This window comes from Gigantopelta aegis, chromosome 8 (genome assembly GCF_016097555.1).
Source record: "Gigantopelta aegis isolate Gae_Host chromosome 8, Gae_host_genome, whole genome shotgun sequence".
NCBI lineage: Eukaryota > Metazoa > Mollusca > Gastropoda > Neomphalida > Peltospiridae > Gigantopelta > Gigantopelta aegis.
In genome coordinates, this window is record NC_054706.1 from 54921904 (window position 1) to 54948868 (window position 26965).

The following is a 26965-nucleotide window of genomic DNA, read 5'->3' on the forward strand; positions in this document are numbered from 1 at the left end:
GTGCTACTCTTTCCGATTAGCAGCAAGGGATCTTTTATTTGCCCTTCCCACAGGCAGGATAGCACAAACCATGGCTTTTGTTGAACCAGTTATGGATCACTGGTCGGTGGAAGTGGTTTACACCTAATCATTGAGCCTTGCGGAAATTGTAATAGGGAAAGAGACATCTGAAATAAAAACAAAGTGATATTTTTTATTTGTAAAGCAAACAATCATTTTAATGGAAGTCAAGAAGAAGGTAAATGTGAATATAAATGTGAATTTAAATTATCCTTTGCTGCTAAATGTATAGCAATATAAAATGGCATACCTGATACATTTTGTAATATTGAAGGCATACTTCTCAAAATGATATCAAGGGACCGTTTGTCTTTGTAATCAATCAACCAATCTAAAATGAAAAAGAGAAATAAAACTAAAAATACCCTTCTTTTTCATTCACTTTAGATCTCATGATACACCTATACCTATTTTCTCCACACTGCTCCAAAGCAAAAAACTCAAGCTATACATCATCCCTGAAATGAGTTTTAATATATTCCGACACCAGTACAGCCCCAACACACAAGAATAAAAGTACATGAGATTGCATTTGCATGTGTAACATGGATAACTGTGAAATAGTTCAAGTTTGTTTTGATTAACAACACCACTAGAGCACAATGATTTATTAATTATCAGCTATTGGATGTCAAATATTTGGTAATTTTGACATATAGTCTAAGAAAGGAAACCCGCTACATTTTTCCACTATAGTAGCAAGGGATCTTTAACATACACCATAGCATAGATAGCATAGCATATACCACGACCGTAGATATACCAGTTGTGGTGCACTGGCTGGAGTGAGAACTGTGAAATAACAGAATTTCAGTACTCGAGAAAGAAACAGGAGGGTCGTGACATCTGATCCACATTTTCATTTCATTACTTACTACTTTCTACTTATTGATTGTATTTTCCATAGAACTGATTAATAATTAACTCAACCTAAAGTGGTTATAAGTCAGTTATATCAACACATACATGTACTTGGTGTACTGACCAAAATTTGGTTGTGATAAACCACTAAGCAATAATTTGTTTAACATAAATGCCAACATGTTATTAAAGTTATCCATCCATAACACAGTACGTGGCGTGGCATGGCGTGGTGTGGTGTGGCGTGTGTGTGTGTATTCATGCATATGTATGCATGTAATGTACGTGTGTATATTGACACAAAAAGACCGATATTAAACAAGACACACTCAAAAGAAATGCACAGGTGATAGGGAAAGAAGAAAAGTGTTTGATTTTACAAAACATTGGGGTTTTTTGTAGAATGTTGCTGAATGATCATGTTTGTTAATGCTCCTGGAATGGAACAGCATGCCCAAATGCACCCTAAAACAAATTTAATGCATGTTGTGTGACAATTGCAGGAAATCGGTGTGAAATGGTCAGATTTTGGTGAATGCACGTGAAACTCGGGGGAAAAGATTGAGGTAGTGATGGGTATTTAAAGCTGCAATGCTTGCAGTGATGCCTCATTTCGATCTCGACGTAGATGAGTTATAAGATGCCAAGACTAAGCCTCCCGAATCGAACCATTGCAATAGGCCGCATCCAGTTAGGTGAATCGCAGTCAGCAGTTGCACGTCACATGAATGTCTATCAGAGCACCATTCCACGACTCTGGGACAGGTACCAGCAGTTTCAGTCAGCTAAAGACCGGCCCAGAAGTGGAATACCTCGCATAACAACTGCAGCACAAGATCGCTACATCCGCGTTCTGCACATGCATCACCGAACTGCCACAGCAACGAACACTAGTTTGAGAAGGGTGTCTGCACAAACCATTCAGAACTGACTTCGAGAAGCAGGTTTACAGGCTAGGAGATCGTATGTTGACCCCGTCCTGCATGTGACGTCAACATCGACATTTACATGTTCGCTGGTGCACGAATGTACAGGGGTGGAACTTGGGAAAATGGCGGCAAGTATGGTTCAGCGACGAGTCACGTTTCCTTCTACAGCAACGTGATGGACAATGTGTTTACAGACACGGCAATGAACGTTTTGCCAACAACTGCGTCACCCAAGTTGACAGATTCGGTGGAGGGAGTGTCATGATGTGGGGAGCCATCTCATACACCGGCAGAAGTGAACTTGTGTTTGTAAAAGGCAACTTAACAGCTGTACGCTACCGAGATGAAATTCTTTGCCATCACATGCTTCCCATTTTGGATCGACAGAGAGAACTCTTTCAGCAGGACAATGCCAGGCCACATACGACACGTGTAACAATGGATTTCCTACAGAATGAGAACATTAACCTTTAGACTACTGGATTAATTTTTAACAAAAACCATGTTGAGTGGGTACAAGTTTATAATTTTTACTCACATATATTCACTTAAATGTTTTATAAATACATGAAATAAAGTTCATATATGAATCGGTAAGTATTATTTTCGTGGGTTTTTTGTAATTTTTATTATTTTTAGATCAGCTAATGGTGATTAAAATTAGGCAAAAAAATCTAAAAATTTGCGTTTACTTACGGGCATTTGTGGCCAGCTGTCCAGTATTTATGTCCATTATTCCCGATAACAGTGGTTTTTTGACCAGATTTTTTTTTTTTAAACCGAACTACAATTCATATTGCAATATTTGGCAATTTTCGTTGTTGGTAAAACGGTACGGTTATAGAATATGTCCGCCACCTAAATACAACCATTTACTATACACTAAATAACGAATATGTAATTTTCGATAATTTTAACTACTCTGACGATTACTAAAATAAAGCCAATAACTCAAGTTAATTTCCATTTTATTTTATTTTATTTTAGGAACTTTGCGTTATTTTGTGTTTTATTTCAGGAACGGTTAGGGTTTAGTTTGTTTTAGGAACATAGGGTCGAGTGATTTTCTGTTTTACTTTATTTTAATTTAGGAACTTTGTCGGTCGATTGTTACAGAGGAGTGTTGATAGCCTACACGGCTACAGAGTGATTAGGGTTAGCAAGGGGGGCTGGGGGGGCTGCCCCCTCCCCCCCAATAAGTCTTAATGTCCATTTTTTTTTCTAAATAAATAATTTTATTTTCTTTCTTTTTTCTCCGCAAAAAACCATGCCCCACTTTTTTTAAGAATCCCACCAAAAAATCCCTCTTTTTACAGAAGGATTAGTGGCGGACAGATTCTATAACCGCTCTGGTAAAACGATCAAATTTATTATCAAATTATCGATCCCTAAAAATACCCACGACGTGCCGCCATTATTGTCAAGCAAAAATACTTGCCGAAAACCACTTTTTGAACTCAAAATTTCAAGGTATTTTCAATTGAAAAAATCAAAACAAAAGCCACCATTTTGAAAAAAAATCTTTTTTCTTTTATTATATTTCCAATTCCGGTGAGTGTCGTGTGCAAAACAGCGGGAAATATGAATTGGGGAATGCACTGTATACAGTATACAGTATGTCGACTGTCTCGCCTGCAGTACTCAGAAGGTTAATGTGCTGCCATGGCCATCAAGATCACCAGATCTCAACCCCATTGAACATCTATGGGACAAACTGGACAGACGTGTACGCCAGCGTGACCCGGAGCCTCAGAAGCTTCTGCAACTGTCACATGCACTGCAGGAAGAATGGGCTAGGATTTCACGTGCCTGGATTCAGAGACTCATTCAGTCTATGCCAAGGAGATGTCGCGCAGTGATTGCTGCTGCTGCTGGTGGCCACACAAGGTACTGATTTCAGCGCACTCGTGCGACGCTGTTTGGTGACGAAAACGCCTCCACTGCCATCAGTCCATAGCAAGAACATTGTCACATACTCATGTCAAATTTTACTGTGATACAATGATAAATAATGAAATTATGCCACTTTGTATTAAAGAGATAATTCCATGAATATTTCGCCTATGTGTTTCGTTTGACAGAGTATAGTAATCTATCAACTTACATAAATTCAATAGTTTCCTGTTATCAATTTCAATCCTACTATCAGTGACACTTGTTTTAAAACACACCGCACTCTGAGAATCATTGACATATACAGGTCCTGCCCTATATTCTGAAACAACAACGTAAATAAATAAACGTTCTAGTCAACACAGAGAATACTAAACTAGCTTGCCTATCATACCATTTTTATGAAACGAGTGAACAGTTTTGGTATCTGACAAGCGAAAACTTAAAAATCACAACACTTGGTTGTTTGCCATGTTGGAACTTTACTTTCATTCATATAATTTTTACATTCATGAGTCAGATTACACATGTTATATGATCTACAGATATTTACAGGAATGTTTTTTTTTACTTATTTGTTTGATAAACACGAAACAGTATATTTTAATAAGCAGTGACTTTAGTAGCATAGAAAAATAGTTATTTTCTAATGCAATCACAGTCCTATTATTTTGTACTATAAAAAGAACACCATTACATATATGTCAGGACATCACTTACATTGTCATGTAATGTGCATAAGACTATATGACATAATGGCTGATAGCTTTCTTTTAGAATGCCCAACTCCTACAGTTTAATTTACTTGTAAATATAATATGTGAGTTATACATTGTATTGATATTCAAAATACCTAAAATAAACCAAGATTTATTTTAATCTTTTTGTTTTGATCATGTGCAAAATGTTTTGCCAAACCTACATGTAATTAGACAACCAAAAAAATAACTTTAACCAGGGGTGCAGAAATGGAAAATATTTCACTAGCTCGCTGGACTAGAACCAACCAAAATTTACTAGCCAGCCAGACTTTCTACTAGTCCATCAGCCAATAGAATATATTATTGTTTAACAATATTATAATATACTCTGTCTTCACTTCAAATGATATATATATTCTTTCTTTTTTTTCAATGACAAAAAAATAAGGACACTTGATAAGTGATCAACATCATGTAGTAAACAAAAACAAAGACCCAAACCTTGACTGACAAATCAATACATTTTGAAATACTCTGGCAAATATTAAGTTTTTCAATTTTCTTTTATACAGATTTACAAAATTCAACCGACATCCCAAAAGTGTTTAACAAAACAATCTATTCAGAACAGACCACAGATTCAATGCAAAAACAAAATATATATCTAAAAAATTAAATTACAGTCAGTCAGAAAAATACAGATCACCCGTTGGACTGGTAGTTTATTTTTTAATGAGTCCTTCAGAATTTTTACTCGCATTTGGCAATCGGGCGAGTACTTTCTGGAGGCGGGACATCACCCAGTGGTAAAGCGTTCGCTTGATTCGCGGTCGGTCTAGGATCGATCCCCATCGGTGGACCCATTGGACTATTTCTCGTTCCAGCCAGTGCTCCACAACTTGTATAACGAAGGCCATGGTATGTACTACCCTGTCTGTGGGATGGTGCATATAAAAGGGGTATTGCTAATATCACCCTTATACCCAAACAAAAATGAATGCTTGCGGCTAGGTTGTTGCAAGGTAGTTACACGTTTTCAGATTTCCGTAAGAACCGCTAATAAATACATTAAAAAAAACCCTGCCAAAATTAATATACCAGATCCAGCAATCTAATGTAAAGATACAAGGAGTATTGCTAATATCACCCCTATATAGTCTGACACATAATAACAACAAACATTCTGAAAGTACTGCTAAAGCATTACGTCCCCTACAGAACATAAATTTGTATATCTCCAAAGTTCAAGAACAGTAACTTTGTAGAAAAATGGGTAAATCACCATGAAAGTCAAACTTGATCTGTAACAGTACGTGATAAAGCTATATACAAAATTCCAGCTCAGTATCTCGAGGCATTGAGACAAAAATATATGTGCCACAGACAGACAGACAGAGACAGAAGGACAGAGATAAAACCTATAGTCCCATCCGGTTGGACCATTTGGGGGCTATTAAAATACATCTGAAGAACTATTAAACACATATCAGTACTAGAGTTTAACGTTTAAGGCTGATATAACCGCACATGAAGAGCCTCTCTATTATAAAACAGTTTACCTTCTCTGCAACAAACAACACTCCCTGGTGGATCATTAAAATGTTCCTTGCATTTCAAACCTAAAATAAATAAAACAATTTTTTTTGTTTCATTAGTAATATACTCAACCGTGGTGAAAGGAAAAATAATGTCATACTTAAAGTTACAAATCAACATAGAATTTTGTGGTTATTAGTTTTGAAACTGTAGGTAAATGTGAAATATGCCTTAGATTATGAGAAAGAAACTATAGTACAAGCATGTCTTATTTATCAAAATAAACAATCGCACTGAGAATACTAATATCCTACTAATATCCTACTGAAATTCATAAGTTAGTATTTCATATTTGAGGTGCCATGGTGTCCACCCTAGATGCATATCCAGTGACACGTACATGCCCACCACTGGTTCTCTGCAGTTGCAATTTAGTATGGTTTCAAAGGAAGTGGTCATTTGCATAACTAAGATATAACCTGAATGTAGACAGATGAAACATTATGTAATGATTTTGCAATTTCAACATAAATATTCTGGAACTAAACTTGCCTCTATAAGCATAATAATGACACCAATGGTGTTCTAAGAAGTTTTGTTTAACGAAACCACTGAAGCACATTAATTAATTAATCATCGGCTATTGGATGTCAAACATTTGGTAATACTGACTTGTAGTCATCAGAGGAAACCTGCTACATTTTTCCTAATGCAGCAAGGGATCTTTTATATGCACCATCCCACAGACAGGATAGCACATACCATGGCCTTTGGTATACCAGACATGCATGGTGCACTGGCTGGAATGAGAAATAGCACAATGGGCCCAATGACGGGGATCGATCCCAAATTGACTGTGCATCAAGCGAATGTTTTACCACTGGGCTATGTTCCGCTCCCCAATGGTGTGCTAATGATTGATTATAATAAAAAGTTGTTGGGTTAAACTCTATCAATATGATGATAAATTATGAAATTCACAATTCACTGTCGCGGAATATGTTCACTGTAATTATTCCTAGTTTACACGATGCACTGGATGTAAATGATTTACTCCATGGTAGTTGTCTATTCTTAAGGATTGTTTGTTATTTCTTTTACGTTCATCGGGGTATAAACCAAAGTAAATATCTCACTGCCCCCCCCCCCCCCCCCCCCCCCCCCCCCCCTCATTGACTACGGGCCTGAATATCTGCAAAATGTATGAATCGGCGAAGGCGTTTTCACATAAGATTGCAGATGATTTTTTTCTTCATACCCAGGTGAACATAAAAGAAATAACAGACAATACTTAGAATTAAATTTAAAAGATACTTGCTAATAATAACACTAAAAATTCATATTTGATTTGGAATTACTTTTTTTTTAAACAATAATGCTCAGTATGACAAGATGCCAATAAGAAGTCATCAGATATGTCATTCCCTGAAAATAATAAAAGTGTGCATAGCCTGTCTTTCTTCTTGATATTTAATACATTACCTTCAGAATCACTCCAATCAGTAAAGTCAGCCCATGGTTCACCATCAGAATAGTCTTCATCTTCAGTATCAAACATAGAATCTACAAAGAAAAAAACACACAAATAATATATACAGTAGAATCTTGTTGGCTCGACCTAAGAAGGGTGGAACACACCGCAACGCTCAAACCAAAAACGAAGTCCCAAGTTTTTTGTTCAGTAAACCCTTATATTAACTGCTGATGGGTCGAACACGTCCAAGGTCGATTATAAGTCTTTGCTCGAACTAAATTATCAGTCCCGTCTGTTATTAACTATATTTCCCTCGAACTGGTGATTCGTTAAATATTAAATGGGAAACCAACGAAAAGGACAAACTATTGCTGCGCTTGCGCAGTTGGTTATTACAACCTTCGGATTAATTATTTAGGCAGAACGAACTATCAATGAATCGGGGAATCACAACAATAGCCATGCAATCCTTTCTTTATGTCGTTTGTTAGGCGGCTATCGGTAATGATCTTTCAAGTACAGCTAGTGTTACGGTAACTGTGAGATGAACCATGATACCAATCAAACAATTAGTGCACAAATGGGCCTGATCGGCATAAAGCGTAACTTTGAACACATCTGCAAGACCAGTTTTAAATGAAACAATGGGCCAGTTAATCAGCTGTCATCACTTCCGCAACCACACATTTAATTAATACCGTCAAGGGCTTCTGCATTACACAATCGGCGCAATTTCTAATAAATTCTTTCACTCAGATATTTTGCTATATAACATACTGATGAAATTTTAAAGTTTGCAGTGACCAAAATAATATGTATCTAATTCAACTTTCTATCCGATGTTGATCGAATGGTTCGGTCAAACTACCTGATGGGACAAACACTTTCTCAAGCACCGATGGGGTTCGAGCCAACGGGATTCAACTATAGATACACTGTATATATATATATCTTATTCCATGAGGGGGAATGCTATATTAAATTTATGAAACGGGTTTGGGAATTATTTCATTCCCCGAGCGAGTTAGGGAGTAGAAACAATTCCCAAATGTGTTTCATAAATTTCATATGGCACTCCTGCAAATGTTATGTTAATTTATTTATTATTCACAAACAATGATTTCGAGCAAATGTTAAATATGATTGTAATTGCTTCATAATCGTCATTAACAACATTTAGTGATGTCAATTATAGTGACGTGGAACGATGTCAATTTTAGAAACTGCGACTGTCGCAAGCTTGCAGTTGCTATAACGACTTGTGACATCAGAAGTGTGCCATAACAGTTTTCAAGGTATTAAATTATTATAACCCAGGAAATAAAGATAGCGTGGGGAAAATATGACATTTATGTAACCGTTTATTGTAGACCGTTTGGGCAATAAATAGATAAATAAATATATATACAACGACATACACACACACAGAGTAGAATATCATTGGCTAGAATGCTGAATGATTGAACATACTGCTACACCTGAACCAAGCACAAAGTCTCGAATTATTGTTTAAGTAATTCTACATTAAAGGGTCGAATAACACTTGGGTGGAATATTAGCCTTCTTTTGCAAAACAAAAAATTATGCTAGTCCCATCAGAAAAAGATCAGTGTAATAATATTTTGGTTGGATAAGTAATCTATTAAATTTTAACAGAGTATTAAATTTGTGTGTATACAGTGTAACATCTCGAAACTGGATATTCTGTAAACAACCCCTGCAAATGCCCACGGCAATCGGCAATGCCATGGTGATTGCCGTCGAGTTTTTCATTCTCCACGATATTTTTTTTGCTGTGGATTATATTAGATTTTATTTTTCTCACCGTTTGTTTTTTGCCTTGGGACGTTTTCTTAATTGCAGGGGTTGGGTAAACTGGAATTCAATGTGCTCTAGAAGAGTTGTTAAAGTTAAAGTTTGTTTTGTCTAACGACACCACTAGAGCACATTGATTTATTAATCATCGGCTACTGGACGTCAAACATATGGTTATTTTTGACAGTCATAGAGAGGAAACCCGCTACATTTTTTCATTAGTAGCAAGGGATTTTTTATATGCACCATCCCACAGACAAGATAACACATACCACAGCCTTTGATATACCAGTTGTGGTGCAATGGCTGGAACGCGAAATAGTCCAATGGGCTAGAAGAGTTGTTAAAAAAGCCAAACTTTTCAATACAATAAATGAAGGTAAAAATGGAAATTAATTTGAAGTGGAAGCCCTCTTGTTATAAAACTGTTTACCCGCTTCATCATCTGACTTCTGAACATCATGTCGTGGACGATCTTGGAAATGCTCATTACAGTCTAAAATAAAACAGAATATAACTGTTATAGATGTTTGTCGGTCATCAAGTAAAAAGCTTTGGCACTTTACTTTGCTCAACAGCATATTCGCTGAATAGCAGAATTGAAACAACCTCAAACAACCTACTTGCCCACCTGCGGTGTACAAATGTGTACGTCAAATCTGTATGTGTAAATCGCTGCCACAAGCTACTGTATATTATGTAATCAGTTTTATATGTGATATTTAAATATGTTCCATAGGTCACTGATCTGAAATAAAAATCTCTTATTGTTATTATTATAGTCGATGACAGTCACTTTTTGCACCCTTGTTTTAGCTTCGTACACAATAAATAAAACATATCTAACGGTAATTTTTTGATGGGATATATTTAACAAAACTTACTTTTTATTTCTTTCATCTTTTAAAATTTAAACTGAATATGTTTTCCGGAATTATGAAAAATAAAAACATACCGACAAGTAAACAGCATCGTTTGCTAGTTATAGAATTTTGACAGGGATCAAGGTTAGTCGACCAGTTTTTATTTTAATGTGACGAAGCATTGTAATAATACAGCTAATTTTGAATTTGAATGACATCAGTATTCCAGAGACATCACTTTAGATCTCCTTACAATAACACTAAACTGGGTACACAACGTTTCCGTTTTCAGAATGCTGGAAAAATTCCAATGCAAAATTGCTATTGAATTTCTTTTGTTTGAACATTGTTAATGCACCTGTATGTGTTTGAAGAAAATCTTGTGATTAAAAAATTGTACCTTTTACGATATGTGGATTTCATGTGAAATTATGGTAAGATACATGTATGCTATATTTATTGTGTACGAAGCCAAAACAAGTATGCGAAAAGTTACTGTCGTTGACCTTAGAATGGATTTGTTTTACGTTCTCATTGTTGACGGTTTACATTAACTGATTGCAATATATTTTGTTGCACATATTGTAGCTGACAAAATGTAGAATAATATTTCTGTAAAAGTCGTATTCATATTTTTTGTTGTTAGGTAAACGTAGTGCACAGGGCACTTTAAGTCACTACTTTTCTTAACTTTCTACATCCCTCTGGACTAAGGTGAACACAGTTTAGGATGTCGATGGTAGCATGGGTGATTCGAGGTACTTAATAATTAAGTATATTAGTATATTTTAAAACTGCTTTGTAATTTCATTATAATTATTAGTTGAAGAAACTTTTTAATTGTTACTTGAACCATAGTTTAATACATTTAAGTTGTAACAAGCATTCTGAGAGTACTGCTAAAAACAATATATACATGTCCCCTACCGGGCCCAAACTAAATTTTGTATCGCCTAATTTCAAGAGCCATAAATCTGTGAAAAATTGGTAAATTGCCGTAACAGTCAAACTTGATCTGTAACAGTAAATAATAAAGCTATATATAAAATGTCAGCTCAATATATTGAGGCATTGTGAAATAAAAGTATATGGAAAACAACTTTTCTTATCTCCTAAATTCATGGGTCATAAGTATGTGAAAAATGTGTAAATTTGACATGAAAGCCAAACGTGATCTGTAACAGTATATGATAAAACTATACAAAATATTTCAGCTTGGTACCTTAAGGTATTGTGAAAAAAGGTCCATAAAACTAGATGTGGGACAGATAGACAGACAGACAGAAGAACAGACGGAACCTATAATATTCCCTTAAAAGCTTTTTACTAAAAGCCTGTATATTATGACAGCATACACAAAGTTCATAAATGGGAGCACAGGCATATGGGCCTCCCATTTTTGTAGCGGGGAAGGTCAGTTTTGGCCTGAATTAAAGGAAAATGCCCAACATTTATTCATATTAGCATTTCTACAAAACAGCTATATATCGCTGCAAACGAATCACTACGCAGTTTTACATGGATTACAACTAATTTTGATGGTAGAATGATGGAAATACATGGTAAAAAGGTCTTAGGTTAGCATAGTTTGGCCGAATATCCCTATCTTCTTTGCTTGAATTTGAGGTTTCGCTCCAGCAGTAGGGGGACAGTTGCCCTCCCCCAATCCCGTCTCATAAATGGTAAAGAATAGATGTACTAGCAAGTTGAAAAAAACATGAAATACAAAGCTCAAAGCAGATGTGAGTAATTTCACCCCACTATTTATAACGAATAAATGTAAAAGTAACTGTAAATATTAAACTAAGGTAAAATAATAAACATGGCTTTAATTATAGAGGTACATATAACAGGATAATACAAGAAAATGTTCTTGTTACAACAGACTACCTTTTCCAATCTTGGCTTTCGCCACAATGCGTTCAGCTTCTCCGTAAAAGCCTTCATCTTCACTATCGGAAGGTAAATCTAGAACAAATCATAAAAACAGGTTTTCAATATTCTATGCATAATATACATCACATTATTGGACATCAAGGAAGGAAATGTTTTATTTAACGACGCACTCAACACATTTATTTACGGTTATATGGCGTCAGACATGGTTAAGGACCACACAGATGTGGAGAGAGAAACCTGCTGTCGCCACTTCATGGGCTACTCTTTTCGATTAGCAGCAAGGGATATTTTATATGCACCATCCCATAGACAGGATAGCACATACCATGGCCTTTGATGTACCAGTCATAGTGCACTGGCTGGAACGAGAAATAGCTCAATGGCCCCACTGATGGGGATCGATCCGAGACTGATCGCGTATTAAGCGAACACTTTGCCACTGGGCTACGCCTCGGCCCTTATTGGACTTCAAATTTAATAGCCTTAAAGAGTGTCTGTTATTTCTTTTACGTTCATCAAGGTATGAACAACAAAAATCAGCAATTAAATTTGAATCATATTTGCTAATAATAACACTAAAACTTCATACTTTTATTCTGAATTATTTTTGGTCCATAAACAATAATGCTCAATAAGACAACTTGTCTATATAAAATGATGTTCCCCGACGACGTAATTTTTATGTTCGTTGAGAAATGAACAAACTCCCATTGCTACATCTGGTCTTTGAACCAATGGGATAATGTTATATTGTAATGAATGTAATGACAAATTAATTATATATATATATATATATATATATATATATATATATAATGAACACCAAGTACATCTTTAAATTATTGCTTCTTTTAAATGTTTTTAATGTAGTATGGTTCGGAACACAATACCATCCAGTTATATGATGTATATCAGTGCATGCCATAAAATCTACCCGATAAAGAACATTAATGTATAATAATTTTTTACTTACTTTATTTATTTGTAATCATTTTCCACGTTAACAAAGTTTATTTGTTTCGCCTTAATCAATCAACCACTTGATACGTGCTTACATCCACTGAAGGCTCAAGTGTGTGCTATATTAAAGTTATGAAACGAGTTTGGGAATTATTTCATTCTCTCTCTCTATATATATAATTACAAACTTTCCGAATTTATACGATTTACTGTATTCTGATTGGCTGATGTCACTAAAAAACCAAGCGTTATCCTTCCATAAACCTCATAAAAATACGTCATCACGGAAGACCCAAGATCGAAATAACCGCACAACACCAACAGTCACTACACGTAAACAAAAGTTAATATCAAGGTCACTTTGCGATAGAAAAACACAAGACAAATCTGCACATGAAATTGTTTCATTTTTTAAAAAGAAGTTATAATAAAGATATATACACTGTTTTTGTTGATTCAATACTTATTTTTAGCGGACAATTTCCAATAGTATGTATACATGTATTCCTACGCTTATTTACAGAACATGGTTGACGGTAAGAACGAAAGAAATTATTTTTGAGTGTTTTAAGGTACACTTCTTGTACTGTTTGTATAAAAGTCACAAATGTAGTATAAAATCGCTTCGCTACGCTACGCGATTTTATACCATTTGTGACTTTTATACATCGATAAATTCCTAAAAAATGAGAAACGATTCTTATATAACTTATTGCACGAGGGTGTGTGTGTGTGTGTATGTGTGTGTGCGTGTGTGCGTGCTATATTAAATTTATGAAATGAGTTTGGGAATTATTTCATTCCCCATGCGAGTTAGGGAGTATAAAACAATTCCTAAATGAGTTTCATAAATTTCATATGGTACTCCTGCAAATGTTATATTAATTTATTTATTATTCACAAACTATAATTTCGAACAAATGTTAAATATCATTGTAATTGCTTCATAATCGTCATTAACAACATTCAGTGATGTCAATTACAGTGACGCGGAATGATGTCAATTTCATAACTGCGACTGTCGCAAGCTTGCAGCTGTTATAATGACTTGTGACGTCAGAAGTGTGCCTAACAGTTTTCAAAGTATTGTTATAACTCAGGAATTAACCTGGGGAAAATATGACATTTATGTAACCATTTACCATCGACCATATGGGTAATAAATAAATAAATATACAATGACACACACACACAAAGAATAGAAAATCACTGGCTAGAACGCTGAATGGTTGAACATACTGCTACACTGAACCAAGCACAGTGTCTCAAATTATCGTTCAAGTAAATCCTTTAATTCTGCATTAAAGGGTAGAATAACACTTGGGTAAGTAATCTATTAAATTTTAACAGAGAACCAGGTATTAAATTTGTGTGTGTACATGCAGTGTAACATCTCAAAACTGGATCTTCTGTAAACAACCCCTGTAATTGCCCACAGCAATCAACAATGCCGTTGTGATTGCCGTGGAGTTCTTCATTCTCCACGGCACTTTTTTTGCTGCAGACTATATTATAAAAAAAAATTTCCACTGTTTGTTTTTTGCCTTGAACGTTTTCTTAATTGCAGGGTTTGTGTAAACAGGAATTCAATGTGCTCTAGAAGTGTCGTTAAAAAAGCCAAACTTTTCAATACAATAAACGAAGGTTAAAATGGAAATTAATTTGAATGCACAAGATATTTGAGATAAAACGAAAGTAAACTACCGGAGAAATGGAAGCCATCCTGTCATAAAACCATTTACCTGCTTTATCATCCGACTTCTGAACATCATGTCGTGGACGATCTTGAAAATGCTCATTACAATCTAAAATAAAATAGAATATAACTGTTATACATTGTAGATGTTTGTCGGTCATCAAGTAAAAAGTTCTGGCACTTTACTTCGCTCAACAGCATATTCGCTGAATAGCAGAATCGAAACAACCTCAAACAAACTACTTGCCCACCTGCAGTGTACAAATGTGTACGTCAAATCTGTATGTGTAAATCGCTGCCACAAGCTACTGTATATTATGTAATCAGTTTTGTATGTGACATTTAAATATGTTCTATGTGTCACTGATCTGAAATAAAATTCTATTATTGTTATTATTATAGTCGACGACAGTCACTTTTTGCACCCTTGTTTTAGCTTCGTACACAATAAATAAAACATATCTAATGGTAATTTTTTGATGTGATATATTTAACAAGAGGTACTTTTTATTTCTTTCATCTTTTAAAATTTAAACTGAATATGTTGTCCGGAATTATGAAAAATAAAAACATACCGACAAGTAAACAGCGTCGTTTGCTAGTTATAGAATTTCGACAGGGGTCAAGGTTAGTCGACCAGTTTTTATTTAAATGTGACGAAGCATTGTAATAATACAGCTAATTTTGATTTTGAATGACATCAGTATTCCAATCATGTCACTTTACATCTCCTTACAATAACACAACATTTTCGTTTTCAGAATGCTGGAAAAATTCCAATACAAAATTGTTATTGAATTTTTTTTTTTTTAACATTGTTAATGCACCTGGATGTGTTTGAAGAAAATCTTGTGATTAAAAAATTGTACCTTTTATGAAAAATATGGATTTCATGTGAAATTACGGTAAGATATGCTATTGTGTACGAAGCCAAAACAAGGGTGCGACAAGGGTGCGAAAAGTGACTGTTGTCAACCTTAGAATGGATTTGTTTTACATCCACATTGTTGACTGGTTACGTTAACTGACTGCAATATATTTTGTTGTACGTATCTTAGCTGAAAAAATGTAGAATAACATTTCCGTAATAGTCGTATTCGTATTTTTTGTTCTTAGGTAAACGTAGTGCACGGGGCACTTTAAGTCAATACTTTTCTGAACTTTCTACATCCCTCCGGACTAAGGTGAATGCAGTTTGGGATGTCGATGGTAGCATGGGCGATTTGAGGTACTTAATAAGTATATTAGTATATTTTAAAACTGCTTTTTAATTTTATAATAATTATTAGTTGAAGAAACTTTTTAATTGTTACTTGAACCATAGTTTAATACATTGCTACTCCCATTGCTACATCTGGACTTTGGACCAATGGGATAACGTTATATTGTAATGAATGTAATGACAAATTAATTATATATATATATATATATATATATACATTGTATATATATATATACACATATATATAAATGAACACCAAGTACATCTTTAAATTATTGTTTCTTTCAAAAGTTTTTAATGTAGTATGGTTTGGTAGAAAATACCATTCAGTTACAGGTATATGATGTATATCAGTGCATGCCATAAAATCTACCCGATAAAGAACATTAATATATGATTTGTTACTTATTTGTAATCATTTTCCACATTAACAAAGTTTATTTGTGTCGCCTTAATTAATCAACCACTTGGTACGTGCTTACATCCACTGAAGGCTCAAGTACGTCTGTCTTGGGCACATTCTCAGATGTGTGCAGTGTGCAGGGGGGAGGAGGGGGGCAGAGTTGTTGGTGTGGTCAAAATAATAAACTCAAGACCTAAAAATTTATATTTATTATTAACACATTTTATTTATGGTTATATGGTGTCGGACATATGGTTAAGGAAGGACCACACAGATATTGAGAGAGAAACCCGTTGTCGCCACTTCATGGGCTACTCTGTTCGATTAGCAGCAAGGGATCTTTTATATGCACCATCGCACAGACAGGATAACACATACCACAGCCTTTGATATACCAGTAGTGGTGCATTGGCTGGAGAGAAATAGCCCAGTGGGCCCACCAACGGGGATCGATCCCACACCGATCGCACATCAAGCGAGCCCTGTACCACTGGACTATGTCCCGCCCACTTGATCGCGCATCAGGCGAGCGCTGTACCACTGGACTATGTCTCGCCCACTCGATCGCGCATCAGGCGAGCGCTGTACCACTGGACTATGTCCCGCCCACTCGATCGCGCATCAGGCGAGCGCTGTACCACTGGACCATGTCCCGCCCACTCGATCGCGCTGTACCACTGGACCATGTCCAGCCCACTCGATCGCACATGAGGCGAGCACTGTACCACTGAGCTACAGCCTGCCTCGCAGCAGCAGTAAGTGCCACAGTTAAAATAAGACAGGGCTCACCCTGTTCACTGACAAATCAGCCAATTGATATGTTTATGCAAAGTGGCTACAACATTCAGTGTTTGGCTGATACAATTTTCTTTAAATTTAAACATCACCACTAGAGCACATTGATTTATTAATCATTGGCTATTGGATGTCAAATATTTGGTAATTTTGACATAGTCTTAGAGAGAAAACCTGCTACATTTTCCCCCATTAGTAACAAGGGATCTTTTGTATGCACCATCCCACAGACAGGATATAGCACATACCACGATCTTTGATATACCAGTCGTGGTGCACTGACTGGAACGAGAAATAGCCCAATGGGCCCACTGACAGAAATCGACCCCAAACTGACTGCCCATCAAGTAAGTGCTTTACCCAGTGCCGGATTTGTAAGGGGGCAATTGCCCCAGGTCGCCATGTAAGTCAAACTTTATCTGTAATAGGGTCTCGAGTACTTGGGCACGGGTCGAGTTTAGCTAGACTTGAGTCCATTCACAGGACTAGAGTACCCGTGCAAAGAAGAGTACTCATTTATTTATTTTCGTCATTTTGCCCCATATGCTTGCCGCTTGGGAATATGCAATATAATGGGCCAGTGTATAAATGGCATGATTTGGCATCCATGTTTTTCACTGGAATTGTCAGTGTGGAATGCAGTATAATGGGCCAGTGTATAAATGGCATGATTTGGCTTCCATGTTCAGCACTGGAATTAAGATGCATAATGCTATTTTACTTTATTCCTTAGTCTCATTATAAGTGTCAGGTACTCGGGTCCGGGTTGAGTTAGACCCTAGCGTACTCGAGTCCAATATTTTGGAGGCCCTAACCTGTAACAGTACATGATAAAAGTATACACAATATCTCAAGGCATTGTGGAAAATAAAAAATCTTTATGTGGGACAGACGGACAGACTTAAAGACAGAGATGAAACCCATAGTCCCCTCCAGTTGGACTGGTAAGACTAATAAAATAATAACTTACAATCTTTACTTGGAAATGCTCTTCCAAGTCCCATGCAGTTGCCTAAAAAATAAAATAAAATCCATGTTTATAATACCATATTAAACCATTTCTTATATACAGAGATACATGTAGATGGTCTGCATGGAATGTGATGAAAGAGTTTATTTATTAATTAAACAATTAAAACGATGTTTAAAGTTAAATACATGTGTATCAGAATAGAGACAAGACAAAGCATTTATAGTTCATGCTATAAGAGTTAAAGTTTGTTTTGTTTAACGACACCACTTGAGCACTTTGATGTATTAATCATTGGCTATCTGATGTCAAACATTTGGTAATTTTGACATAATAGTTTTAGAGAGGAAACCCGCTACAGTTTTACCATGCTGTAAGAAATGAATGAAGACTAAAGCAGAGATTCCAGAGGGTATGAAGTGTAAACTTACGTACACTAAAATCTCAAAAATTAATACATAAATTTTTATAATTTTTAGAAAGATTAAAGTATGAGAACTGCTGTTTAAAATGTGTGAAAGTACATGAAATTGTGTGTTCAAACCCATAACCACCTAATAGGGGCACTTATGATCTGGGCTGGTTTTTTGTTTGTTTTTTGTTTTTTTAACATACCCTCAAATTATTTTCTGGCAAAACACTCGGTGAATCAATTCAACTGACTGGGTTTTTTCTCATTCCAAACAGTGTACAAACCACAATTGTGCTTTCCTGTCTGTGAGAAAGTGAATATAAAATATCCCGTGCTACTAATGGAAAAATGTAGAAGTTTCCTCAGAGGACTGTGTCAGAATTACCAAACATCTGACTTGTACATGTATATCAAAGTACATGGTATGTGCTGTCCTGTCTGTGGAAAAGTGTCTATATAATATCCATTGCTGCTAATTGAAAAATATAGTGCTTTTCCTCTAGGACTACGAGTTAAAAATTATCAAATGTTTAATATCCAATAGCCGATGATTAATAAATCATTGTGCTCAAGTGGTGTCATTAAACAAATCTCTAATAATGAAATAATGCTTTTAAAGGCTGACAAAAGCAAAACAGAAAGTAAATTTTTAATTGTACACATACCATTACTACTATTATCTCACAATGGACTTTGTAATTTAGTCTACCTAATACCATTGTGTTAACAGTTGGAAGTCGATAACCCCAGTACAGTATTTGTTTGTTTTGTTTAACAACACCACACCAGAGCTCAATGATTAATTAATCATCGGCTATTGGATGTCAAACATTTGGTAATTCTGACTCATAGTCATCAAAGGAAACCTGCTACATTTTACCTCTCCAACCCCCTCCCAGTACAGCGAGTCATTTAAAGAATTAAAGGTCAAACCCTAGTACCCAGTACTTTATTGATCCAAGGTGGGATCTAGCTCAATCAGTAGACTACTTGCCTGGTATATCAAAGCTTGTGGTATGTGCTGTCCCATCTGTGTGAAAGTGCATATAAAAGATCCCTTGCTACTAATGGAAAAATGCAGCGGCTTTCCTCTCTAAGACTACATGTATTTGTCAGAATTACCAAATGTTTGACATTCAATAGCCAATGATTAATAAATCAATGCACTCTAGTAGTGTTGTTAAACAAAACAAAATTTAACTTTTATTTTAATTTATCCAAGGTGTTTGATTATAATCAATATTATAGGCATCAATTAATTCGTTATTTTTTATGACACATATAGTGTTAACACGCATACGTCCAATAACATTCCAATGACAACCTTCAAAACTTTCCTTGCCATTTTAAATTTAAATAGTGGGAAGCAAAAAAAGTATTGACTTAATGTGCGCCTTACACACAGAGAGAGAGAGAGAGAGAGAGAGAGAGAGAGAGAGAGAGAGAGAGAGAGAGAGAGAGAGAGAGAGAGACAGAGACACAGACACAGACAGAGAGAGACAGATTGTGTCGCCCTACTCCAGATATCATTCCTATGGGCCTGGCATTGCATACTTTTTTTCTGTCCAACAGATGAAACAGCTGTTAGTTAAAAGCATGTTACCATAGCAGCAAACATAGAAGAATCTTTTAAAACCCATTTCTTGCTCTAGCCAGTGCACCACGACTGGTATGTCAAAGGCCGTGGTATGTGCTATCCTGTCTGTGGGATGGTGCATATAACAGAACCCAAATTGCTACCAATTCAAAAATGTTGCGGAACACAGCACCCCCCTACCCACACACACCTATTCTTGGTCAAACAATATATATTACAGAATACACCAACAATGCAAACTTATCCAGACCACCTGTCAAGGACATTTAAATTTTGTTTTTAAAAGTAACAATGCTGGATCTGCGCCTGGGTTTCATCTCTATGACTGTATCAAAATGACCATATGTTTGACATCTAACATCAGATAATTAATAAATCAATGTGCTCTAGTGGTGTTGTTAACCAAAACAAACTTTTAAAACCCATGTGGGTTTTTTTTACTTACCTGCCTGAGACGTCATAGTTATATCTGGAAAAAAAAAATATATACTCTTAAAAAAAGTAGGGAAATTTAAAATGCAAATGACAATGTCATTACCAATGATTGGAACAAAGATCAGCTTTTAACAATTACTGCCAAGGAAAGAACGTTCATGGCTGCACAACCTAACACCCAAACACATACAGCCGAAAATTTGCAGGTATAACACGCAGTAGCCCTGCACACGTGGGAAGGGAGGCATCCGTGATTTTTAAACTTCACAGAGCGGTCGATAATCTGTTTTGAGTGATTACTACTTTTATTATCAATTAATCTTTATTCCTTGGATCATGCATTGTTAGTCTTTGAATTAGTGATGCGGCGTGTACGACATAAGAACGCCTTACAGCTATTGGCATGCTTCAAACTGGTTGAATTCAGCGTGACATAGCCAAAATGTTCAATGTTTCACCATCTGTGATCTGCAGACTATGGAACACACACCCTTCCCCATCCGCTAGCTTCACAACCTCGTGATACCTGCTCGATTTGACACTGTGTAAGCAACATGCAGTGAACATTTGAGCCGGTGTATGAGGTAATCCCGAACGTTAATCTTATATTGGCAGCTGGCAGATCGAGTGTTTGCAAACTCAAAATAAACAGGGACCATAATTCTGTGAAAAATATATGTGGGACATACGGATGGACAGACAGTCAAAGAGAAGGATGGAGATAAAACCTATAATCCCCTCCTGTTGGACCGGTAGGGGACTACCAGTGCTCTACAAAGCAAGTACAATACTCGCCATGGTGACTAAAAACATTCCCTGGCGTCTAAAAAATAAAATCACATTCGCCAGTTGGCGACTGTCCAATAATTTTACTTTAATCTGTAAACAAAACTGGACATCAGAAAACACAGTGGACCAGTAGCAATTTATCTTCCATAAAACGTGTTTTCTATCAGTAATTTATTGGAAAAATAAAAGTTTGAATCAAGTTAATCGGACTACATATACACATTTATTTTTTGATTGTGTACACGTCCAAAATTTTATTAAACAAGTCGAGCAATGGATAAAAGAAGCTGCAGACATTATAGTTATCTTCTCTCGTACCAGTGTTCTTCTTGGCCACTCAAAGAACAATATCATAATTGACATTATTGCTCTTTTAACAAAGCAATTTATATATAGTTCAAAATTTCTGAAGAAATCACTAGATATTAAAATATTAAAAATTCATATACATTCTTATTATATATTAGAAAAAAAATGTATTCCAATAAAATCAAATATAATGAATATATTAAAAGATGGAGTATACCATAAGTTGTTTGAATAAATATCTCTACGTCATCCACCACTGACAGTATCTAAGTATTTATTACCATATATACATGTATAAGAAATTTTGAGTGTTTAGTACTGAATGAGGTTCAATGACGTGTTGGCAAGAGGTTTGTTGTTTTATTTTATATTATATTAATTTTGATCTGTGTATGTATGTACAAAAAAATATATATACTGTGTGAAAATGTGACCAAAAAAGAAAAAAGAAAAAACTTCAAATAAAAAAAGAAATAAAAAAAAAGAAAAAAAAGAGAAAGTTAATCGGACTATGAATAACGGTGACGTTAAGAGAGGTATGATGTTATCTCCCTTAACTTGAATTTCAAGCGTTTGGAAATAATTCAGCCCCAGTTCACTTTTGGACCAAGTCGGTCCTGTCCCATTTAGAGCCAGGTTTTATTTATGTATTAAAATGAGATTGTTGAGTCACTGTGTGTCTTTACTTCTCTGTTTCAAACTCAAACGTTAATTATTTTAAATGTCGACTTATATATGCGTTATGCTGCACTCCAATCGTGTCATGCTTATCGTGATAATATAACGGGTCCCTCCACGATAACGACGTCTCCAGACGTGAATGTTGTTTTAATCACGTCGGAAGTCATGTTCACCAGTGGAGGATGAAAACATGTTTATATTTTCTTGACTCGACTTTAGATGGCATTAAAGACACAACTATTTACAAAACAGTATGTACATATTTACAAGGCAGTATGTGACGAAAATAAATATTATTTAAACCAAAAGTAAGGTAGCCAATTGGCAACTACACGTTGAAGCCTGGTAATTATTATCACAATGCTTTTATTTAACTTTTAATGAGTACTGCAATTTAAATGCACATCTTAGCAGTGCCATTAAAATAGTAATTTCGTTTAATAAAATTATTGGGTACGGAATTTGATAATGTTAGTTAATAGTCCTTCACTGTTTTAGTGGAACCGGACACAAACAGTAACTTGTAATTACTGTTTAACAGCTAGGAATTACCCTTTCACGAGTTCATTCGAATGCGGTCTTAATAACAATTATGGCATTAGTAATGTGCCGTAAAATGGCTGATGAATCGATTTAATGACAAGTATATATTAGCTGGCTACTAAATATAAGTGGCTGGCGACTAAAATATTATACTTTACTGGCCTGGGAAGAGTAAATTTGAACTCGCTTTGTAGAGCACTGACTAACAAGCATTCTGAGAGTACTGCTAAAACAATACATGACACCTACCAGGAATCAGAGTTCAAGGGCCATAACTCTGTTCAACATGGATAAATTCCATTTTTGACAGTTATGGCCCTTGAATAAATTATCATGAGAGTCAAACTTGATTTGGCCACAACACTGTCAAAATGGGTAAATTCCCATGAAAGTTAAACTTGATCTCAAACTGTACGTGATACAGCTATATACACCCGGTGCCCTCTATTGTATTGACATAAACTGGGAACCTTACCCTAGCCCTAAATCTTATTCTAACAGTCACCGTAATCCTAAACTTTAAAGTAGTCGGGAAGGGAGAGGGTCAGGTGAGTATTTTATCCAGAAAAAAAGTAACCTTTCTTTTAATACTATTAACATGTAAAGAGAAGCGATAATCCAACTGTAATTTTCTATAAACCTGGCCCTCATATGCCAAATGTAACCACACAATCCATGTATTACACCATATAGTCTCCTTCATTTTGCTCATTGGACACTGACACATAGCTATGCTATCAACTGGTTTGTGTCTGGTTTGTGTATGGTTTGATAAGGTCCCAAAATATTTTGTACTAAGGTTTCATATTTTGCATTATTTTGCTGTTCAGTTCCTAACAAGATGTCATCCAATCTCACACCTTTTGTTCTTTCACAAATGTTTAGTTCACGTTTTTTCCCCCATTTCCTTGCATATGTATTTGTAAACATATTTACTGCTAGACGATAAGGATATGTGCTGCACCCTGTACCTGATCGACAATTTTGTGTCTTGTTTTGTTAGTTTTTCTTCAATTTTCTACAACCACCCCTTTACTCTCACAATTTTCTACAACCATCCCTTTACTCTCACTCAGTTTTTCTTTTGTTTTATGATCACTTTGCATTTTCATTTTCAAGTATTCTGTACAACACGGCCTTATTTCTTCATCATTTATGCTCTTCAGATTCAGTGTTCTATCCAAACAGTTTAGACTTTTAGGCAAATCTTTAGTCATGGAAATGTCTAAACACTTACCATTTAGTGTGACTTGACTGGTAGTATAGAATAAAGTTATTCTGAACAGTTATCCAGCACCATTTAATAATCTAACTGATGGGGAAGCTTCGGAGAATAGCCCTCTCTGGTCTTTCTTTGGGATTAATCTTTACATGTTTTTCCCACAGGTATTTCCATGGAAATATAATGTTGAAAGTTTTAATACCTTGTATGCTGGTATGGTTCCTAACATATCAAAACATTATCTTGGAAACCTTGAGCTTTCGGGTCTAGACAGAGACATGCACTTTCCTTGTGTGGTTTGGTTTTCCATGATGTTTTGTCATTAACAAATTCACTGGGGAACAATGTCTACAACAGTTAAGGCTTATATAGTTTTATAGTTTTACACTACATACTAGTAGATATGGGGCAGGGCAACCTTTAGATAGGATAACGTAGCGCTGGCGTAGGCGAAAGTTTCCGTTACAATACCATAACTAGGCAACCTTGTCTACTGTATTTTACACAATCAATACCGTTAAAATTGCAATAGTTAAAAACTATTAGTTGTGGATCTCATAAAATGGTAAAGTCAAATTAAAACACTAATACTGATACTCATGCCATTGTTGAAGTTCAAAGTTAACAGGTAACCGAATACCAAACTTGAATATCGAATTCAAGATGGCGCCGTCACTTCATGAGATCTGTGCTAAAACTGGAAAAACACATCTACCAGGACATATGGTGCTAAACAATTTACAACACTAAAAGGCAGAACTCAATGCCTGCAGAGATGAAAGGTTTCTACTAAATGTTATAACTTTAAAAAAAAAAACCTGAAACATTAAAAGATATTTTTAAAATACGATACTCCGTTCTCAGCCTTCCTTTCTCCTCCACTGTAGACCTGTTTCAGTGTTTTAAAACTGTTGAAAGATTTATACAAAATACAAGAGTTAGCCTAAATGCACACATCAGTGTTTTCTTTTAAAAGAAAAACAAACAATATGCAAAGTCAACACCTATTATGTAATACCAATAATATCCGTTTGCGCTTTCACCTGTAAATTATACATTTAGTCGCTCATTAAAAAAGTCTACCTACCTGTTTCCGAATCCATTAGTCTGCGCTATATTATGACAAGGAGCACGTATCGTAACATCAAATAGCCAATCACTGGCAATAATATAAATAGAGTATGGGGAAAAACATATTACCTGTCTTTCAAAATAGAGCTGAAAATGGGCGTAACTAAATATGCTATTGTATTTATACTGTAACGAGGATCATCGGTTTCAGGCGTGTGTCCAGGGGAGGGTTTCGGGTGTCGAACTTTAATTCGGATAAAAACAATAAAAGATTTTCTGCATAAATGAGCATGCTAGAAACCTTTTCAACATGTTTTTCCATCATTCTACTTACAATATTAGTACATAATCCATGCGTGGGGCGAGACGTAGTCCAGTGGTAAAGCGCTCGCTTAATGCGCGGTCGGTTTGGGATCGATCCCCGTCGGTGGGCCCATTGGGTTATTTCTCGCTCCAGCCAGTGCACCACAATTGGTATATCAAAGGCCGTGGTATGTGCTATCCTGTCTATGGGATGGTGCATATAAAAGATCCCTTGCTGCTAATCGAAAAGAGTAGCCCATGAAGTGGCGACAACGGGTTTCCTCCCTCAATATCTGTGTGGTCCTTAACCACATGTCCGACGTCATATAACCGTAAATAAAATGTGTTGAGTGTGTCGTTAAATAAAACATTTCTTTCTTTCTTTTTTCTATACCTGTTTGACTGTAATGTTAATTAAATATGAATAAATGTTGTTATCCAGATTCGGGCATTTTCGTTTAATTCGGACAATAATGGGAGCCCGTACGCCTATGTGGGCCCACTATAACCTTCGCTTGGCACGCCACACGCCTGACCTACTTCTTCAACAGTGTGGGCTTTCCAGATAAATAGTACATTTAGTAAATAACAGGCTGCAGGATAAGATTAACCGCGGTTAACCGCAACTGTGTTCATAATGTCAACAAGACTATAGTCTGCTCGGGTGGACTTTCCAACTCATTTAAATATTTGCTAGACGGTCTGCGCACGAGACTTAAATCACAACCACCAGACGACCGACCCGTGGTGTGCTAAATGAGCTACTTTTCAAAGCGTATCGTTTGTAGTCAAAACAGAAAGAAACTATTGTCAAATCGGGTCATAAGCGTACGAGGAAGGGGGCGGGGTGGGGGACAACTGACCCTACCCTCCCCAGTTCTGGAGCAAATCTTCAAATTCGAGCAAAAACGATAAAGATATTTCGGGCAAAATTAGCTTGCCTGAAACCTTTTCACCATGTATTTCCATCATTATATCCACAATATTATTTGTAATCCATGTAAAAAAGCAAGAAAAAAAGCGTAGTTATTCGTTTGCAACCTTGGCAGTAATGCTAATATGAATAACCGTGTCCAGATTCGTGATTTTTTTTCGTTTAATTCGGACAAAAATCAGCCTGCCCCCATACAAAATAGGAGCCCGGACGCCTATAAATCAGGGTGGGGTGGGGGTACACTTTAAAGGTTTTGAGTCTAAATTAGTTGCATCAACAATAATGAATGCTCACAAAGAGAATCAAATTGACACTGGTGTCAAAACTAAGCCTTCAGTCATGATGACCAACCTTTTGACTGCCTCGTGCAGAGATACGAGTTTGAAACTTAATGCGTTGTTGCTCGGATTAAAAGAAATTTAGAGGGTCTTTTTTCACCAACAAAACCCCAATTTCTGTCATAACAATTACATTGGATAGTGTGGTTTTTGAGAATTTGATGTCTTTATGTCGCTATTGCGCATACGCGAGGGATCGCCATCTCCCTCCCTCCCCCCCCCCCACCCCCCGAGTTTCATAAAAAATTATATGG

At 36.0% G+C, this 26965-nt stretch overlaps 1 protein-coding gene across 1 annotated transcript; it reads right to left on the reverse strand.

The window, feature by feature from the left end:
- Window positions 1–123: 123 nt before the first annotated feature.
- Window positions 124–20552, reverse strand: LOC121379727. The gene is made up of 9 exons (XM_041508377.1): window positions 20532–20552; window positions 18078–18119; window positions 14734–14796; window positions 12023–12100; window positions 9703–9765; window positions 7463–7543; window positions 6004–6063; window positions 3955–4065; window positions 124–167 (listed from the first exon to the last, which is right to left on the reverse strand). The coding sequence occupies exons 1-9, from the start codon at window positions 20545–20547 to the stop codon at window positions 124–126; spliced, it is 558 nt and encodes a 185-aa protein (XP_041364311.1). The 5' UTR covers window positions 20548–20552.
- Between the last annotated feature and the right edge of the window lie 6413 nt (window positions 20553–26965).

Bases quoted from the DNA above. Each gene is read 5' to 3' on its own strand.
- LOC121379727 (XM_041508377.1), bottom strand. The intron at 6,064-7,462 runs GTAATGTATTAA...TATTTATTTTAG, and splicing joins TGATTGGAGTGATTCTGAAG to GTTTGAAATGCAAGGAACAT. The intron at 4,066-6,003 runs GTAAACTGTTTT...TTGTTGTTTCAG, and splicing joins TGTTGTTTGTTGCAGAGAAG to AATATAGGGCAGGACCTGTA.